The sequence below is a fragment of the Xiphophorus hellerii genome, chromosome 1 (genome assembly GCF_003331165.1).
Source record: "Xiphophorus hellerii strain 12219 chromosome 1, Xiphophorus_hellerii-4.1, whole genome shotgun sequence".
NCBI lineage: Eukaryota > Metazoa > Chordata > Actinopteri > Cyprinodontiformes > Poeciliidae > Xiphophorus > Xiphophorus hellerii.
Genome location: NC_045672.1, coordinates 10,349,594 through 10,368,134, shown reverse-complemented (window position 1 = coordinate 10,368,134; position 18,541 = coordinate 10,349,594). Strand labels below are relative to the sequence as shown.

The window sequence follows — 18,541 nt, the reverse complement described above, 5'->3', positions numbered from 1 at the left end:
TATTTCCAGCAAAAGGGCGCCACCTAGTGGTTAACAGAGCCGCATGTTTTGTAACGCTTACTCAAAGTCTTTTGTAATATATAAATGAACATTCGAGCTTGTCGTACATGAGCAGTGAGATTTAATGGGTGTAGCTGGACTTCAAGAGCATATCATGTAAGTAACATATACTATAAGTTAAAGTCCTTTAACGTCGCTGCAATGGGAATTCGGTTTAATTGTGTTTCTTGTTTTTATTCTCACCGCGGTGAGAAGTTAAAAACCTGTCCCGACAACAGCATGTCCTCCTCGGTTCCCAAAGTGAGGCTGGCCGGTGGTCTGGAGATCTGCCGAGTCCTGAACGGGATGTGGCAGGTGTCCGGAGCTCACGGAACCGTGAACAAAACCAAAGCAGGTAAACGCAGCATTTAATAATGTTCAGCTTGCATTAGGTTTATTTATTTATTTATTTTTATTATTATTTTTTGAGAAGTTGAGGAATGCGGTATGAAAATTAGCTGCGCACATACATCAGGTCTTAAGGTAAGAGAGAGTATGGGTGCCGTTAAGGGCGAGTCGTTTTCGATTACCGTAGTTCTGAGATGCCAGAAGGGCATTTAGTGCCATTTGATTTATCGCCAACAATCTACATTAAAACAAATATATATACACTATGCGCTTTTTTAAAGAAAATTTTAATATAGTGTTGAGTGTTATTGCATTCTAGAAAGGCAAAAAATAAAATTTGGTGTACTTCTTAAACATTGGCAGTAAAATCAATGAATTATCCAAAGATATTTCTGCATCTCAGAAGCAGTAATAAAGCTTTCAGACTATATATATATATATATATATATATATATATATATATATATGTGTGTGTGTATGCTGAAGACTTCTGGGCCACCTTTCAAGTAAAAATGAATTATTTAGTTAGTTTTTAATTGCTAGAATGGATTTAGGACACACTTCGACTTGAAAGAGCTCCAAAAATCTTTAGTAAAGTTTGGTAAATCTTATTTTGAAATCCGATTTTAGCAGTAACTGTGTTTTTGAGACTCACAGTAACACTAAAGCCATGCTCAGGTGTTGATGAATTTGATCACATTTCAGTAGCGACATGCTCTGTGCTTATCTCTGAAGGACACGTGGCTGTGATGGTAACTGTCTGTTTCTGCCCTCCCTCCTCCAGTTGAGGCCATGCAGGCCTATGTGGACGCTGGACTGACCACATTCGACATGGCAGACATTTATGGGCCGGCTGAAGAGATATATGGACTGTTTAATAACCAGGTGGACACAGACATTTCAAATAATTTAGTGATCCCACTTCAGTATAATTTCACCAGCTTTCTTCCTTTAATGGATAAATAAATAAGTATAGAGTAATCTCATCAGATACGTAAAACGTGCACCTGAACTGAGATGTTTATGCAGGATTTTAAACATTTTAGTTAATCACAGAGTTACTAAATGGAAGTGTAACAGGCTCCTACTTTTGCTTTGGTCCACATTTTAGCATAAAGTTAAATCCTGATCCTGCAGAATGAAGCTGTTGCCCTTCGATGTGTGTGTTCCCAGAAATGTTTTTCTGTTACAGTCTTCAGTTAGCATTATTAAAATATGGATTCATGGTGGGAATTTCTGTGGGAGATCTGTGTTAGATTTTCAAACTTTGTCTTTTGAACATGAGCGAGAAAGTATTTGATCCCCTAATAATTTTGTAACTGCTCACTATCAAAGAAACAGTCGCTCAACGTAAACATAAAGTGTCCATTAGTGACCTTTAACATGAAGCATGGTCATGGTGAATGTAATTGAATAGCCTACAGCTATTCATAAGAAATTTGCCAACATTTATATTCCCCTTTGGGATAAAGAGCTTGTCAGGATCAGATTAGCTAAAAGGTTATAATGGATTAAAACTAATTGACATACAACATCGGTTGTAATTTCAAGTTTCTTCTTCTGATCTCCAGCTGAAATCCTCAGGAAGTGCAGCTCCAGCTCTGCAGGGTCTAACGAAATTTGTCCCCCGACCAGGACCGATGGACCGCAGGGTGAGCCGTCTGTCTCGTTTTTCACTGTGATGCAAGTGTTATCCACCAGGGGGCAGCTGTAAATCTTTCGAAAATCCTTAATCTGCCTATTTTACAATTTCGAAAATGTACCGTCCAAAGCACAGCATCTATATGGGGTACAGACTGACCCATATGGGTCTGTACCCCATATAGATGCTGTAGTCATGATCTTTGAACTTTTTCCATATTTTGTCACATTACAATACCATACTTTATGTAATTTAATTGGGATTAAATAGTAGACCAACATAAAGTAGTGGGTAATTGTGAGGTGAATGACACATTATTTATGGTTTTCACACTTTGAAAATATTTGTTTTCAAAATGTGGAGTGCATTCGCACTACACTCCAGAATCACTGCAGTTACATCTGCCTCATATTCCTGTTTGGGTCTAGATCTGGGCATTGATTGGTTCATTGTTACAGCTAAATATTCATTCGTGCTGCTCTGTTTGCAGGTGGTGGAGAAGGCGCTGCAGCGCTCCATGAGCCGCATGCAGGTGGACGCCCTGGACTGTGTTCAGTTTCACTGGTGGGACTACAAAGACAAGCGATACCTGGATGCTCTTGGACACCTGTCTGACCTGCAGAAGGAGGGAGTCATACGTATGAGAGCTCTCATTCTCCCTATGCGCTCAGTCACACAGATAAATTAATAATGATGGCACTAATGTAGTTTCTAACCGAGCTGGCTGAAAAGCAGAATTTGGAGAATAAAAAAATTATTTTTTATTGGTAAAATTTCAGCTTTTTTGTTTCTCTTTATATAAGTTTCCTTTTCAAATTGTGTTTCCTCTTTATTTACTAGGGGAGCTTGCCCTCACTAACTTTGACACACAGAGACTGGAGGAGATCACTCAGAAAGGCATCTGCATCTCCAGCAACCAGGTACCACACTGGCCTGCACATTTTCTTTTTCTCCTTCCTCTGCCTTCGTTCACGTCTCTGCTGCTGTTGCCTGTAGGTGCAGTACTCTCTGATCGACCAGCGACCTGCAGCCAGGATGGAGCAGCTCTGCGTGGCCAACAACATAAAGCTCCTCACATATGGAACGCTGGGTGAGGCACAACTTACAGGATGTAAATTATTTAAAACAGCCGATGGTAAAATGGTGTTTTTCCAAAATGGAGTCAGTCCTCCGTCGCTGCTTCTTATGTCGACCTGCCTCCACCTCCTCATACTCAACATGCTCAGTTGTCTCCGTTTCCTCCTCCTCCCTCTTCAGCCGGCGGCCTGCTCTCTGAGCGTTACTCGGGGAAGGCGGAGCCCAGCTCGCGGGCGGAGCTCGACACCGCCTCCCTCTCCAAGTACAAGAACATGATTGACTCCTGGGGTGGGTGGACTCTCTTCCAGGACCTCCTCGTCGCCTTGGAGACAGTGGCGAAGAGGCACGGCTGCTCAGTGGCCAGCGTGGCCACACGCTACGTGCTGGACCGCCCGGCCGTAGGCGGAGTCATCGTCGGGTGTCGGTTTGGCGTCGCCGGGGCGGGGCAGCACATCGGTGACAGCCTGCGCAGCTGCAGCCCCGAGCTGCAGCTGACGGCAGAGGATCACGCAGCCATAGAGGGCGTCACGCGGCGCTCCACCGACCTGATGGCGCTCATAGGAGACTGTGGGGATGAGTACAGGAGATGAGGGGGGGGAGGGGCGGGATGACAGACTGGATCTGGCAGGTCAGTGAGGAAGAGGAGGAGGAGAAAAGAATTAAAAAAAAACTTCTCAGGGAATAAATTTGTTGAATTTGTTTAAAAGTACAACTATTTACTTGCTTTGCAATATTTAAATTTCACCTAATATTTGTTTCTTTTTCCTTCTTCAAGACTTTGTTCTGTTCAAAGCGGAGCGTTTTCCATCTTTTATTTTCTTTGCTCATGATGTATTTTTTTTATCCTCTTTCTTTGGCGATAATTCATGTACAGCACTATGAACCCAAGTTTCTAAGGATGCTAAATAATAAAAAGGTTTTCCATTTGCTTTTTTTGATGTCTGCATAATGTAAATGTTTTTAAAAGCCTCTTATTTAGTTACACCATCACAAAAAATAAAAATCCAGGATTAAATTAAATGTTCAACCTGTGTGATAGAATATTATTTTTTTACATTTAAGTCAGTTTTATTGTCTCTCTTTATCTTACATTGATCATGACAAAAAATTACTCTCATAAGAAATGTCCAAATGTGTTTGTTAATGATGTGTAATAAAGGAATATTTTATTCCAAGCATGATCACTGTTTTTTTTTTAATTTATCTCTATAGTGACATACGACTGTACCAGTAAAACACGGTTTACTTCCTGGACCCAACAGACTCAGACCAAGTTTGATCAACTTTAGTGGTTGTTTTCTGGTATCCTGCTGCCTTTCTTCCAGATGTAACGCGCTTACTAAAATCATCCACATTTATTACTTTAAATATATTTTTCCATAAGTCTTAGGAATCATTAAGATATTTTACTTTTACAAATACGAGACAGACCTCTGTTCTTTTTGATCAGAGGTGATGTATATCTTGGATGGCCTTCCTCTGCCTTTTTTTTTTTGTTGCTCAGCCTTCCTCTTACTTATCGTTAAATCGTGAACAGCTTTAGATGTTCTGGATTATTTTGATCGTCTTACCTGACATGTTTGTGTATTTTACTGTATTTTAGGTTTTTTTAACTGTAGATACTAAATCTATAGACTTAGACATTCCTGACTGTGATGAAGTGGATTTTGTGATTAAAAACTTTTCAAGTTCATAAAGCACACAATTGATGCGTTAGGATACAGTGTCATGTTTTAAGGTGATCAGGTTTATGTGCCCAATATGTATTTTAGATGTAAGTGAATTTGACAGCAGGATCGTCATGTGTGTGTGTGTGTGGGGGTGTGCATGTGTGTGTTCTGTATCGATACAGAGGATTCAGACTGACAGATGCTTAGATGGGAGTCGGACTGAAACACCCAGCAGGTGCAGTCGGTGCAACACAAGTCCACGTGGGTAGACTCTTATATCCACGCACGCGATCTGTCAGATCCGCTTCATTTCCTTTGCTCCCACACCCACAGCTGACACTGCAGACAACCGCCCTCCCCGCTGAGCTGTAGGAGCAGAGGTCAAAGGTTATCCTGCACATCACATCTCCTGAGGTCCTCTCTTGGCGTCTGGAGTTGAGAGCAGAAAGACTCTAAGGTATAACAACAAGTTATCACAGGTTGGCTAAAACGGGCTTATTTCAGCTAGAGTGTTTGTATTTCCAAAATACAAGATGATTTTTTTTTTCTTTTGTTTCTTTCCAAATTTAGGGAATTTAGTTTCTCTCAGCTCTTCTATTATCCATAGTTGAAGCAGGTGGGTCATCAGTACAAATGATATGTTGCAGTTTTCTGTCTGCACCAGAAGATTACAAGATTTTCAACGTCTCTGTAAGAGAATGTTTTTGAATACTTTATGCTAATACTAATATATTGGTGTACAAATAAATTGCAAAGAAATTTCACAGACATTACCTGTTTTTATATGGAGCCAGACCAGGATCAGTGCTTTATATACACTCTATTTGTTGTTAGTGTTCACAGTTTGATGCCCTCAAAATTGGATTTGTTGGTAAATAAAATGAACCAACAGCATTTGACGCGTCTTATTTTTGGATGCACAGGTACCGGCTGCAGCCTGCGTAAATCTTTTAGCATGCTTTTTAATTATTAACTAGCATTAAATATAGAGGAAACAGAGCAACTTTGAGCTTTTATGATCAGGCAGATATCAGCCAGTCAGCAGGTCTCTGAACAAAACAAGTGCATAAAAATACTTCGATAACTTTTTACAGCCTTCAGTACTCGAGGATAAAAACACTCCCAACAACTTCTTCAGGTATTATTTTGTTTCTTTCCAAGGTATTTATAGGATTAAAAAAAAAACAACAACATTATTTCAGAAAAGCTTTTGCCAAAAATAATTATGATACCTCAGATGGTGACATAAATAGTAGGCTCCGTTTCTGCTTTTGTTTTTTTTTTTTTTGGTGTCTTCCTGCATGTTTACATTTTCATCTGACGTTTATTTCACAGCCTTATCATTTAGTAACAGCAAAAGGTGTGAAAATAAAACAAAGTCTATTTTGAGAGCTAATCAGATGTTTCAGGCACATTCTGCCTCTTTCACCACTTTGAATCAGATTTAAGTAATTCCAAAAAGCAAAAATCAGAACATGACTGATTTTAAAACCTGGGTTTTATTTACCTATATTCCCACCTCCCACCAAATAGAACAGATGAATAAATTATTTTACCGAAACGGTTAAGGGTTGGCAAACCTCACTCATTCTTCCTTTTCTTTGAAAGAAAGCCTCAAGGACGACACCAGACAGACGGAGTGTGAAGAAACCATCCCTTTATTTGTGTGAATCAGTCCAAACCAAAGTCAGAGTCGAAAGAGTTAAAAACAGTCAGTGCTCAAAACAGACCGAGCCCGAGGTTTCCTCCACCCGGCTGTGGGGTGAGATCTACACGTTCACACCAGGTGGAGAGCACACCGAGCCCGAGGCGTGAGAGGGGCTCCACAGACGTGACATACGGTATAAAAATACACGACTCCAAACTACGTTTACTGCTTTTTTTTTTACTGAAACACTACAGCAGCACCAGCACTTTCAATGTAGAGGCAGAAGGGGAACTACGGGGTGAAGGAGTGAATATCTGTGAGTAAAGAGGAGGAGGAATGTTTACTGAACTCCAACTGATGGTGGTAAAACTCTGCAGCGGCTCAAATTACCGACAAAAATCTTCTGTTTGCTCTTTAGAGAGTGAGAGAGACCCGGACGGGCCCCACCGTCTTTCTTTCTATCTATCTGTGAGGGGTTTATTGTTTGTTTCCATGGTGATCACAGGTTAAATAGCGGCAGTTACCATGTCGCTCTTCCGGATGTCCTTATTTGGCGTTGACAGAGCTGCTGAGCGTCTTGCGCACCGCCTGGGCGATGGCGTCGCGGTCGATGCCGAAGAGCCGCAGCAGCTCGTGGGGCTTGCCGCTGCGGGGCACCTGGCAGACCGCCAGGCGGTGAACGGTGAATCCGGGTTCGTTCACCACCGCCGAGCACACGGCCTCGCCGAGCCCACCTGAATGCAGAGCAGAGCCAGTTGAAAGTGAATGGTTTGGGCCCAAAATCGCTTTCTCTGTGCTCCAGTCGTCCAACAAATCCTCCTGAATTCAACTCGACTTCTCTGTCGGAGGGATGTGAGGCGGAGTGACAGGCGTGACACCACCCTCCTGTGACTTTTTCACTCTTGTTCTCGAACTTTTAAGGTTAAAGAAGGGTGTGTGCTCAAAGCAAAAAATAGAAAAAATTAAATAAATAAAACTGGTTTGACTCCTTGTATTTATTGTTCCTGTTCAGAGATATTGTTAATACTTGGAAAAGAAAAAGTTAATGGACTTCAAAAGAGGCAACATCTTCAGCCTGACAGGCAACGTTATTTCCAGCTACACCCATATCAGCCTGGTGACAGTGGCTTGCAAAACGTTGACCTTTTTCACATTTTGTGATTACAACCACAGACTTGCATGTATTTTATTGTGATTTCATGTGACAGACCAACACAGTGCAGTGGAATAACTGTGACGTAAAAGAAACATGCATCATTTTCACATTTTTTCCAAGATAGAAATCTGAATGAGAAATCACTCATTCTATTATGATACAAAAGAAAAAAATAAGATGTGAAAACTTCTAAAGCTGGGTTAAGTTAAAAAACCCCATAAAATACAAATAAGGAGCACAGCTCTGTTCATGTTATGGGAGAATAACAAAACCTTAAAATCTTAGTATTGAGTCAGGGGTGCTAAACTCAAACCCGTGACACACTTTTCAGATTTTTGTTTAAAATAAAAGATCTAAATTGTGTATCATTGTGTATCCTCCGCTCATCCTACCACTCCGCAAGAATAAGCCGTGCACAACAACTATCCCCTTCATTCTCTTCTCTATTTTCAGTTTGTTTTCTGTAAAACCACAAAGGGTATCGCAAAAAACACAAATACCCAGAGATATTCCTCCTCTGACTTGAACTGAACATGATGGAGACAAAAACACGAAAAGTCACTATATCTATGCAGAGGCGTTCACTGTGTTTGTACTTTAGTCAAATGTGCAAAAAAAAAAAAGAAAACGAAAAAGTAAACATTGTTTAATATTCAGAACACAATTGTAAGTATACAGTAATATAACTAGATACTAAACTTCATTAATTAAATGAGCTCATTTAAAAAAAAACGGGGGTATTTATCTACCTTATTATGACAGTAGCCAATCAAGATAAGTTAAACATTTGACATTATACAACATTACATGTTATTTAGACAGAATGCTTCATTTGTATCTAGCAAAACAAATGGTGTACCTTCGTAGTAGTGGTCTTCCACTGTGATGATGCGTCCTCTGGTGGCTCTGGCACTGTCGATGATGGTCTTGGAGTCCAGGGGTTTGATGGTGAACGGGTCGATCACGCGAACTGTTGATTCTCTCTAATGAAAAGGAGAAGAAGAAAAGCTTTTCAATGTGCAGAAGGTCATCTAGCATTTTCTGCTGCCTTTGGTTGGTCTCTGTCCGTGTTTTTCGTTCCCGACCTTTCTTTAGCATTTCTGCTGCAGCCAGAGCCTCCTGGAGGGTCACTCCTGCTCCAACCACGGTCACGTGGTCGTCACTGGTTTTATACACGACCTGAAGTCGAACATAAAACATAACTCTGTAGTACGGATAACAAATGTCGGTTTGCCCACAGGTCACCTGCTCCCAATGATCACAAAGTGCAAAGGAATCTGGAAAGTAGCAAAGGTAAGTCCACAGTTCTCTTCCTGACGCCTCGTCTGAAAATGTTTTCAGTCCAAATGTTGTGAAATCAGAACCTTACAAAAGGTTTGAGGTCATCATCATCTGGACTTTCTCAGATTGTTTACAGGCATACTTTGTGTATGTAAACTACTGAAGTTAAAGAAAGAATACAAAATAGTTTAAACGTATTCTTCTCTGATTATGTTAGCATTTAGCAAATACAAATGATTTTAGTGTAGCAGGACATCTGTAATCTGATTTTGTGGCAGATTATATGAAAATAAATGGCGGTCTTTTTACACCAGGTGTGCAAATATGCAGTTTCCACTGTATGTAGAAAAGAATTGAAAACAAAATGAAGACGAAACGGAGATGAGGAAGCGCTGCTCCAGACCTTAGCCTGGCCAACATGGAAGTCCTCGTTGCAGTTGTAAATGACGTTGTTTTCTGGGCGACTTGTTCGTATGAAGCACAAGCCCTGTAACAAACCAGAAAACATTGTCCTGTGGCAATGTCGCCGTTTTTAAGTTGCCGCTGACTTAAAAGTGAAAGTCCGAGTACCTTTGTAATGGCTGCGAGCTCCACAGCCTTCTCCGTGGAGACCCCGTCGCTCGGGTAGAAGATGGTCGAAGTGGGAATGGCTCTAAACATGGCGAGGTCCTCCAGGCCCATCTGAGACGGCCCGTCTTCCCCTAATTCAACAACAAGCCTCTTCTCAAACAAGGTGCGGCACATTATAAAACGAAAGAAAATCAAATCAGCATGAGAGGAACTGACCGATGGAAACGCCACAGTGGGAGCCGCAGAGGTTGATGTTGCTCTCGGAGATGGCGGCCATGCGGAGCTGGTCGTAGGCTCGGGTGAAGAATGTGGCGAAGGTGCTGGCGAACACCACAGTTACGGTCGCGCACAGTGCAGCCGATCGCCACGCTCACCTGCATGAGAGAGAAGGGAGAGGCAGCGGTAAAGGCAATGAGGTGGGGAGACGCAAAGAATGTGACGACGTGTTGCGGATTTTATCTATAGAGCAACACAAAGACTCTCAGGAAAGGGTTTTGCGTTTTTGTCAGACAGTTTATAAATTATTCTCATCTGACCAGAGCACCTCAGTCCACACGTTTCTTTGCCCTAGCTCTTCTATGTAGGCCAGATTTGTAGAGTGTATAAATAATGGCTGTTTTGCTGCATGGACTTTTCAACCAGAGCTTTGAATCACTGTTTTAATTCCCCCAGGGATTAATTCCTCCCGACTGCATCGACAAAAATATATTAAAAGTCATGTTTCATTTCATTTCCTTTTCGTAGTCATGCACTACTTTGTGTGCATACAATATTGCATAAATGTGCACTACCTCTGCATAATCTTTAATTACATAGACAGTTGTCATGTAAAACTGTGCAAAAGTCTTAAACCAGCACACAATGTATATTAATTTTCTAAATCACAGGAATAGCTTTAGTTAGGTTTGTGATATCTGAAAGGAATTGACTGAACTGAAGAACTAAAACTGACCTCGTCTTTCAATTAAACTAATTAATTTTTATAATGTAGATAAGAACACTCCTTTATTTTTATCTTTGATTTTCAATAAAGTCGGACTAAATTGGCCTTTTCCCCAAATCAAAGATCATTTCTTTTTTCGAAAAAAGATTTCATGAGCAGGAAATTCATATTGTTTCTGTCAGTTTTTGGAACAAAAAACAAACTGAAGACAAAATCTGTGTTTTCAGTTCTGCTGGATCGTCTTCAGTCCTTACAATTTTAATCAAAAAAGATCCATGCTGAAGGCATTGTTCAGTGGGAACGCGTCCCAATGTGGTAGAAAGTTCAGCGTTACTGTTTGGGGTCCGTTCTCCAGTCTCCCAACTCTAAAACCTGGAAGTGCCTCAAATTTCTCACCATGTTCTGCTCTGCAATGTAGCACTCTACATAGCGGTTGGGGTGCTCATTTTTGAAGAGCTCAGAGAACGTGGAGTTTTTCGTGTCTCCATCGAGGACCACCACTCGTTCGTTGTAGCGGCCCAGCTTGGCCAGAGCCACGCCGTAAGCCTTCCTCGTAGCAATCTGGTGAAAAAAAAAACAACAACAAAAAACACACAAATCAGTGGAGAGGAACTTGAAAATACCACCATTCAAATGTCACACGGTCTTCATCACAGATCTCACCTTTTCTCCAGGTTTGTAGTTTGGGTGCGCTTGGCATGCGGATGTTGCGCAGGCTGACGGGCGATGTGTCCTCATTGGGCGGCGCAGGATAGAGGCGTTTGTTGCAGCTGACGATGCGACTCTGCAGCTCCCTGATCACGCTCTCCGACATGTCTTTGGGCAGAGGCTTTCCATGCCAGCCCATCTTATCCTCAGCCGCTGACAGACACATAAACACTGATTTATTACAAAGGACTGACCTGTGGAGTTAGCCTGCAGGCTTCCAGAGGTCAGATATTTGCATAGGTGTGGCCTTAAGGATGCCTTCATGCATCCTCTGCAACCAAAACGCCCTAATCATCTTTACATTTATCCAAGTTCAGACAGGAATAAGCCTGTCCAGATGTCCAAATGATAACAATTTTCCACTTCACAAAGTTACGACAGTCCGTTTCAAACTTGAGGGGTTAAAATAAGAGGTCAGAAGACTTTTAGCTTTCTTAGTAAAGACTTAAAGCTTCTCAATGCAAACTATGCCGTTAAAATAACTCTTATGCTGCTTTCTCGCTCACACACATGTGGTCACGCACTTTTGGCCTTATTATCACAACAAGAGCACAATGGGCGGCTGCTGGGAGTGTATCTTACACATTCTGGAGGATTACTGAGCATGCAGCAGCTAAAGCCGTACAGAGCTGCCTGGATTATTGGAGGCTAAAGGCACTGATGGCACGTCAAACCCCATCAGGGTCAGTTTCCACCTCTTTAACCAGGTAAGTTTTACCCCTCATCAAATCACTGAATCATTCCGGTAACTTCAAGTTCACATTGTAATTCTCCTCCTCGTTGGTATAAATCTTGGCGGTACCTGGGATGCCTTTGCCCTTGATGGTTTTGGCTATGATGGCGAGGGGCTGGTGGCGGGGCTGACTCAGCACCTTACACAGCTCCTCCACACTGTGACCGTCCACAATGATGGCATGCCAGCTGGACAGAGAGAGAAAATAAACTCTGTTTATATTAGAGAAAGGTAAGCACTACTCATGCAGATATTCTTCAGAATATGAGTTTCTAATGGGGTTATTGACATGAATTCCACACTATGTGACTACGCAACAGCCCAAGTAATCCAGACATCCAGACACATCCAAAACAAATAAGTCCATAAATTAAGTCAAGCTTCCTAAAGGGGAACAACGAGGACTCATGCAATTTTCTTGCATGAGTCCTTCTGGATTCTTAAAGCCAGAGTATATTAATTTGAAATCATATTTTTGCTTTCATAGCTATATATTATTTTGCAACTTTATTGTTATTGCAATCAAAAAGGGGGGAATTTCCATACTGTGAAGAACTTTTTGGACTGCAATGAATGTTGGCCACTTATTTAAGTACCAAGCATAAAATCTCTATATCTGCAACATATTCTGTGAAATTAGTTGTTTACAGCAGCATGAGCATAATAGCAGAACATCAGGGCATTTGCCAAAAGCAACTTTTTCAAGAAAATCTTGTTGCCGCGATGGAAATAATGATTTTTTTTCCCCAGTAACTGTATAGACGTTTCAATATCTGGGGTTCGGGTTTGCTACGAATCCACGGCAGACAGAAAAAAACAGTTTATAATTGTTAGTCATCAACATTGCATGAAGTCACCAATGTAACTGCACATTGCTTATTTCTCTTCTGTTGTGCGTCCCTAGACACTTCACGCTTCGCTCACCCAAAGGCCTCACAGCGTCGCTGATATTTCTCCACATGGTGCTGCAGTGGAGCCGGGTCGCTCTGGCCCAGGCGATTGATGTCCATTATGGCCACCAGGTTGTCCAGCTGATAGTAGGAGGCGAACGCCATGGCCTCCCACACCGCACCCTCCGACGCCTCTCCATCACCCAGCAGGCAGAACACCCGATAGCTACACACAGGGAGAGATGCAGAGAAGTATCATCATCATCACTTCTGTCACATCTCCACAGAATCCTGTTCCTGACTCTAAAAACATGTTGGGTGAGACACGCTCATCCGTGTTTCACCCGCCCTTCCAACACTGTCTGATCCTCCTCAGTAGTTGTTTCTGTGGCGTAACGTCTTCTGACAGATTTCCAGTCAGACGGATAAGTTGTTGTTTAAAAATCTGGCTGAGACATGCAGCTTTAACGCACGCATTCCAGCCACGAGCTCCAAGAAAAATAACGCGTGGCACAGAGGGGAGGACGAGTGGAAAGAGATGAGAGGAAGAGAGAGAGAAACCGACAGCAGAGTGAGAAAACCTGCCAGCTTCTGAAACAAGATCTAAAATAAATACAAGTCTCACTGTCAGTGAATATTTATATGCATTAAAGCATATTTATTTTTACACTGGAGCATTTTCAAGTGCATTTGAAATGCATTCTGGACACCTCCAACAATTAAAACTAAGAAAGAAAAAAATCAATTACTCACAGGTTCTGTGAGGTGAGAACAATAGATTTAGACAAGGTGAAAGCAATTATTGTAAACAACCCAAACTCAGCCAGTGGCGACGTCTCTGAGTTGTGTTGCGTCGCATGCTGTCTAAACAAAACCACAGAGGAGATGAAGAGTGACGCCTCTAGTGAAAACATTCTGTGACGCTTTATTATCCAAGTATATTCATTCCTTGATCTGGTTCACATGATGTCACAAACCAACACAACAAAAGCACAGCATTCATTTCTTAATTTTCAAATAGATAAAAATCTGAAAAGTGTGGCATGTAAAGCTATTTAAAGAAAAAGAAACAAAAATTGAATCCCTGGATGTGCAAAAGTGATTTGAGAAAAGTCCCTAAAGCAGAACTTGCACCACAAGGTCATTCTACAAAATATGTAGACAGACAAAAACATTTAGCATTTTCAGTTTTGAATACAAGAAACGCTGATGTTTGAAATTATTTTTACTCTTTAAAAATCGGACCGTATTGCATAAAATCCCAATTAAACACACATGAAGTTTGAACTAAAGTACTGTGACAAAAATGCGGAAAAATTCACACGGTGTACAAAATCTTATGGTAGTGATGCTGTTATCTGGTAGGTTTGCAAAGGACAGGTGTGCAGTTTATTGATACATGTCCCTGTTCAGAAGTTTTCATTTTAAATTTAGTAATAAAACCCAATGTTTCTGTCATTTATTCTTTTATTAGGTTTTGTCCAGCACAGTGCCGGCTCTTCGCCCACGCGCATCAAGCAGTTCATAAGGCACCAAAATAAAAATCAGGCTGCAAAAACGCACCATAAGCATAGTAATCATAAAAATGACAAATTTCAAGTAAAAATTGTATAGAGTATGTTAATAAATACCATCAATAAAGTAGGTAACATATTTGAGAATTAAAAGAATGTCTTGTGCCCTACAGAGCATTTGTTTCTCACCATCACATATGAGATATAAACACACAAAAAACGCACTTATAATAAAAACCTATCATTTATTTCTGAGCACAGCTTCAGGATTTTACTGTAGTGTTTTTTTGAGAGGACATGTAGCACATTGGTGAGGCAGAGCGACGAAGGAGCTACTGTGTGTGTGTGCGTTTTTTTTTTTTTTTGTGTGTGTGATTATTAGAGCGGAAACAATCGAGCGCACACAGAATGCAACATGCAGGACATTCAGCATTCCTTTAACGACCGTTTCGCTCTCCGTTGTGCTCAGGAGACCGACGGTCTCCTTCAGTTCTGTTCAGACTGAAATGATTCAGTCTGGTTTGAAATCATTGAAAGTGAAAGAATTTCATGTGTATTGGTTGTTTTTCTTGTTTTTTTGTTTTGTCCCTTTAGAGGCCGTAAAGCGACGGCAGTCTATTGTTGGAGAGAAATCCATGATTCTTTCTAGATCGCAGCAGAACAAAGGAGACACACGTGGAGCGACCCAAACCAGTTACCAATCAGCTGAGTAAGTGTTTAAATAAAACTGCTCTGTAAGGCGTTTTACATGGAGTCAAAGAGCAATATACATTTAAACTCCAGCAAATCAATTGATGTGAATTATAATTGCAGCTTTGTACATTAACAGCTTACGAAAGAATCAATATGTTTTGTCACTTGGACGCCCCTTTTTGAACATTCATTTTCTTCCAGTTTAAGACCTAAAAGTGAACCAAAAGGAAGTTTTGCACTGGTCTAAATGTGACCATAGACTCAGGTCTGTCAGGGAGCATTTGATGCAAATCTTGCTGAAATGTCACATCAGCACAGCTCCCTGCAGTGGATGTGATGTCATGCATAATTTCATGCGAGCAGTTTCAAGTGCTGGACATCGTTTTGGTTTTGTTTTTTCTTAAAATGTTGAATATTGTGGGGGGGTTTTGTAGTTAAATGTTTAAAGAAGAACTAAAGTCGCATTCAAATCAAATCATTCAATGATTTTAAGGGGTTTTTAGGATTTCATTAAAGTAAATAAAACATTTGCAACCACAGCTTGTTGGATATATTTATACATTTCAAGCATGTATAAATATATCTGTCTGCACAAAAGAAAATATTGTATATTGTAAAAGTAATTTTTGTGTCCTTACATCTGATCAAAACATAGAACAATAAACTCTGATAAAGTTATTCAGCAGTTTTTAAATTCAAATAGCAACACATCATCAGCATATCAGCATATTTTCCTGCATCTCGTGTAACATTTACTTATCTGTTAGATTTATGAGTTGTCTTCTAATACTTTTAGGATATCTTCATTTTTATACCTCCAGTTGCTAAACTCCTGTTTTAATGTTGCCAAGGTGAGCTTGTTCCGTCTGTTGCTGCGGATGTTACCTGGCCTTGTCAAAGTATTTTCCAGTGTAGGCCATTCCACAGGCGGCTCCAAGGCCCTGACCCAGAGATCCAGTGGCCACATCCACGAACTGCTGCTTCTGTTGGGAAGAACGGCGACACAAACAGTTAGACTGTACCGCAGTCTGAGCTCAGTGAGACAGAGGATGGATTGTTTTGTCTTTTCCAAGCGAACAAGAGCATGCGACAGAGGTCCAATCTGTGCTGTAGATGAGTTTGGGTGTTGTAGTGTCTGGACTCGACGTAAACAGTGTTGACAATGTCTGCAGCAGAGAACAAACTTTGTTTGCCAAAGCAGAAAGAGATTTGTTACTGCCTGCAGTGTTATCAGTGGAAATACACTACAGAGAAAAATTATTTACTCCCTTACAGATTTAAAAAAAAATCTTTTCTTGCCACACTTAAATGCTTCTGATCGTCATCATATAAAAAGAAGTGAAAATAAAAGATAGTCTAAGTAATTATGAAAAGCAGTTTTCAGATAATCTGAGGTGAAAGTAAGTGATATGTTGCATTAATTGGATGGATTTTTTTCTTCCTGCAGGACTCGGTGTCACCTCACCGGCACAGGGTGGCCCTCCAGGATTGAGTCGACTTTACGGAGGTTCAGAAGCTCGTTCTCCTTCAGGTAGCCGACCTCCGCCCAGACAGCATACAGCACAGGAGCTGCATGACCCTGGAGAGGCAAAGGGAAAACGTTAGCGTCTAAATACACTCGTTAAACTTGGTAATCATTAATAAATATGTGGACATGGCACAGATGTTTAAAACATGGCTCAGATGTTTAAAACATGGCTCAGAGTGTTTGTTTCTTGTCTGGTTTAGGGAACCATGGATCCGCAGAAAGTGAACAGTGCTGTGTGGCGTAGCAGCACATGAAGAAATGAAATGGATACAAATATGTTGATAGTTAAATCTGAAATGGAGTGATGAAAAGGGTTAACATGAAGAGATGCAAACGTACTTTGATGAGCCATTTCTTTCAGTTTCTACACAGGAGACCAGGGCAAAGCCTACATGCAGATGGGCGTTCTGGTTTTACCTTGGAGAGGATGAAGCGATCATTGCTGGGGTTACGGGGGTCTTCGGGTCGATACTTCATGGAATGAAAAAAGAGCACAGACATGATCTCTGCCGCGCTGCAGCATGATGTGGGATGGCTGCAAAAACAAGAGGATACTCAGACACTGTGGCTTTTATCCAAAAAGATAAAAGCAATTCTGCTTAAATCTACAAACATGTTCTGTGCAAATGCAGACATGGAGATGAGAATGAGTCAGGACTGAGCAGGAAGATAACCAACAGGGTTACGTCCTTCCAGGCTACCTGTTATGTCATGATGCAACGACACACCACTGGTTTCTGGAATAAATACACCTGATACATCTTTGTATATTATACATCCAGAGAAACTGAACAGTTTCTGTATATTATATGACGCCAAGATATGGGAGAGCTATAATAGTTCAACAAAAACTAGGCTGAACTGGGTTTTTGTTTGCAAATCATCCCAGTTATACCGAAACTTAGCAATCCAAACAGGCATTTTTCCTGCTTTTATATGTTTAAAAAAGTAAACTAAATAAAAGTAGCTGAAGATCACTAAAAATAAAAAATAATAAGTGACTTGTGGTAATTTTGCAAACAATTTGGAATGTCAGATTTTCATTAAACCAATTAAATTTTCTCAAGGTCCTTCCTCCTCTCCCCCACCCTCCACAAACGCGCACGCAAGCAAATACACAAATATTCCTCCGAATCCATCTGATATTATAAATGTACGACTTCAATTGGTTGAGGAAGAAAAAAATCTCACTAAAGTAGCATGTGTTTGTTCTCAAAATCCATAGGAAATAATTGTCATTTTTGTCAAATTGCGCACAACCACTAAAAGAGTCAGAGAAATAGCAGCAATATTACTTAGAAATTTCCTTTCCGACATCAAAACACGAATGCCTTTCGCAGTGATTTCTGATTAAGTGACAACAACTTAAAGCGCAGCTCCAATCAGCAGGTCGGTATTTAATCTCCCCGCCGTCTCGTCTCACCCGCTGCCCGCTGCAGTCGTCGCCTTGATGGAGTTGATTCGGAGCCGGGCGGCGATGTTCCTGAGCGCCTGCACCGTCTGCTGGTCCGGCTTGTGGTAGTCCTCCATCTGTCCGATGCAGTAAAAGAGAGGCAGGGGTGGAGGGGGGGGGGAAAGAGCAGAGGCAGAGCGGCAACACACAAGCGGGACAAAACTCAAGCAAAGAGTTAAAAAGCCGCAGGTCAGATGTTCAGTTCAGGAGAATAAAACATGGAAGATGATGGGTGCGCATAGGACGATGGCAGGGGTTAAGAGGAGGAAGCAATGTGCGGCGGGAGAAAGTCACAGAGGGAGTACGGAGGAGGGAGGGGGTGTGTTTGTAAGCAAAGCCTATGAATAGTGGCTCATATGGGTCTGTTGTTTATCCAAACGCGGCACAACTCATATGGGCGCCAGGAATGAAATCATAAATCCGCCAGTGCGTTTCTCGGATCTTTAAATGTAGCTCGTTCAATAGTTACAGAGAATCAAACTACACTGAAGTCTATATTGTGATTCTCAGTTATTAACAAAATGACGAAAGATCAAAAGCGCCATCATCCATCCAGATGTTTACTGAAAGCTGATAGTGACACCTGGTGGACAATACGGAGAAGTGTAACGTTTATTAAAGCAATGAAGACAAGCATGACTTAATCAT

General features: G+C 41.2%; 2 protein-coding genes across 2 annotated transcripts; one reads left to right on the top strand and one right to left on the bottom strand.

Moving 5' to 3' along the window:
* The first annotated feature begins 3 nt into the window (after positions 1-3).
* Positions 4-4,039, top strand: LOC116725157 (uncharacterized oxidoreductase At1g06690, chloroplastic-like). The gene is made up of 8 exons (XM_032571047.1): positions 4-156; positions 256-394; positions 1,172-1,272; positions 1,959-2,039; positions 2,520-2,667; positions 2,870-2,949; positions 3,026-3,119; positions 3,287-4,039. The coding sequence occupies exons 2-8, from the start codon at positions 280-282 to the stop codon at positions 3,694-3,696; spliced, it is 1,029 nt and encodes a 342-aa protein (XP_032426938.1). The 5' UTR covers positions 4-156; positions 256-279; the 3' UTR covers positions 3,697-4,039.
* A 2,377-nt stretch (positions 4,040-6,416) lies between these two features.
* On the bottom strand, positions 6,417-18,366 carry LOC116725120 (transketolase). Its single transcript, XM_032571010.1, is given in 16 exon segments — positions 6,417-7,158; positions 8,440-8,563; positions 8,666-8,759; positions 9,265-9,348; positions 9,432-9,562; positions 9,648-9,768; positions 9,770-9,805; positions 10,771-10,935; positions 11,038-11,061; positions 11,063-11,235; positions 11,885-12,003; positions 12,740-12,931; positions 15,798-15,895; positions 16,378-16,491; positions 16,858-16,975; positions 17,864-18,366. Coding segments are annotated over 16 exon segments (1,914 nt in total). The 5' UTR covers positions 17,971-18,366; the 3' UTR covers positions 6,417-6,944.
* Between the last annotated feature and the right edge of the window lie 175 nt (positions 18,367-18,541).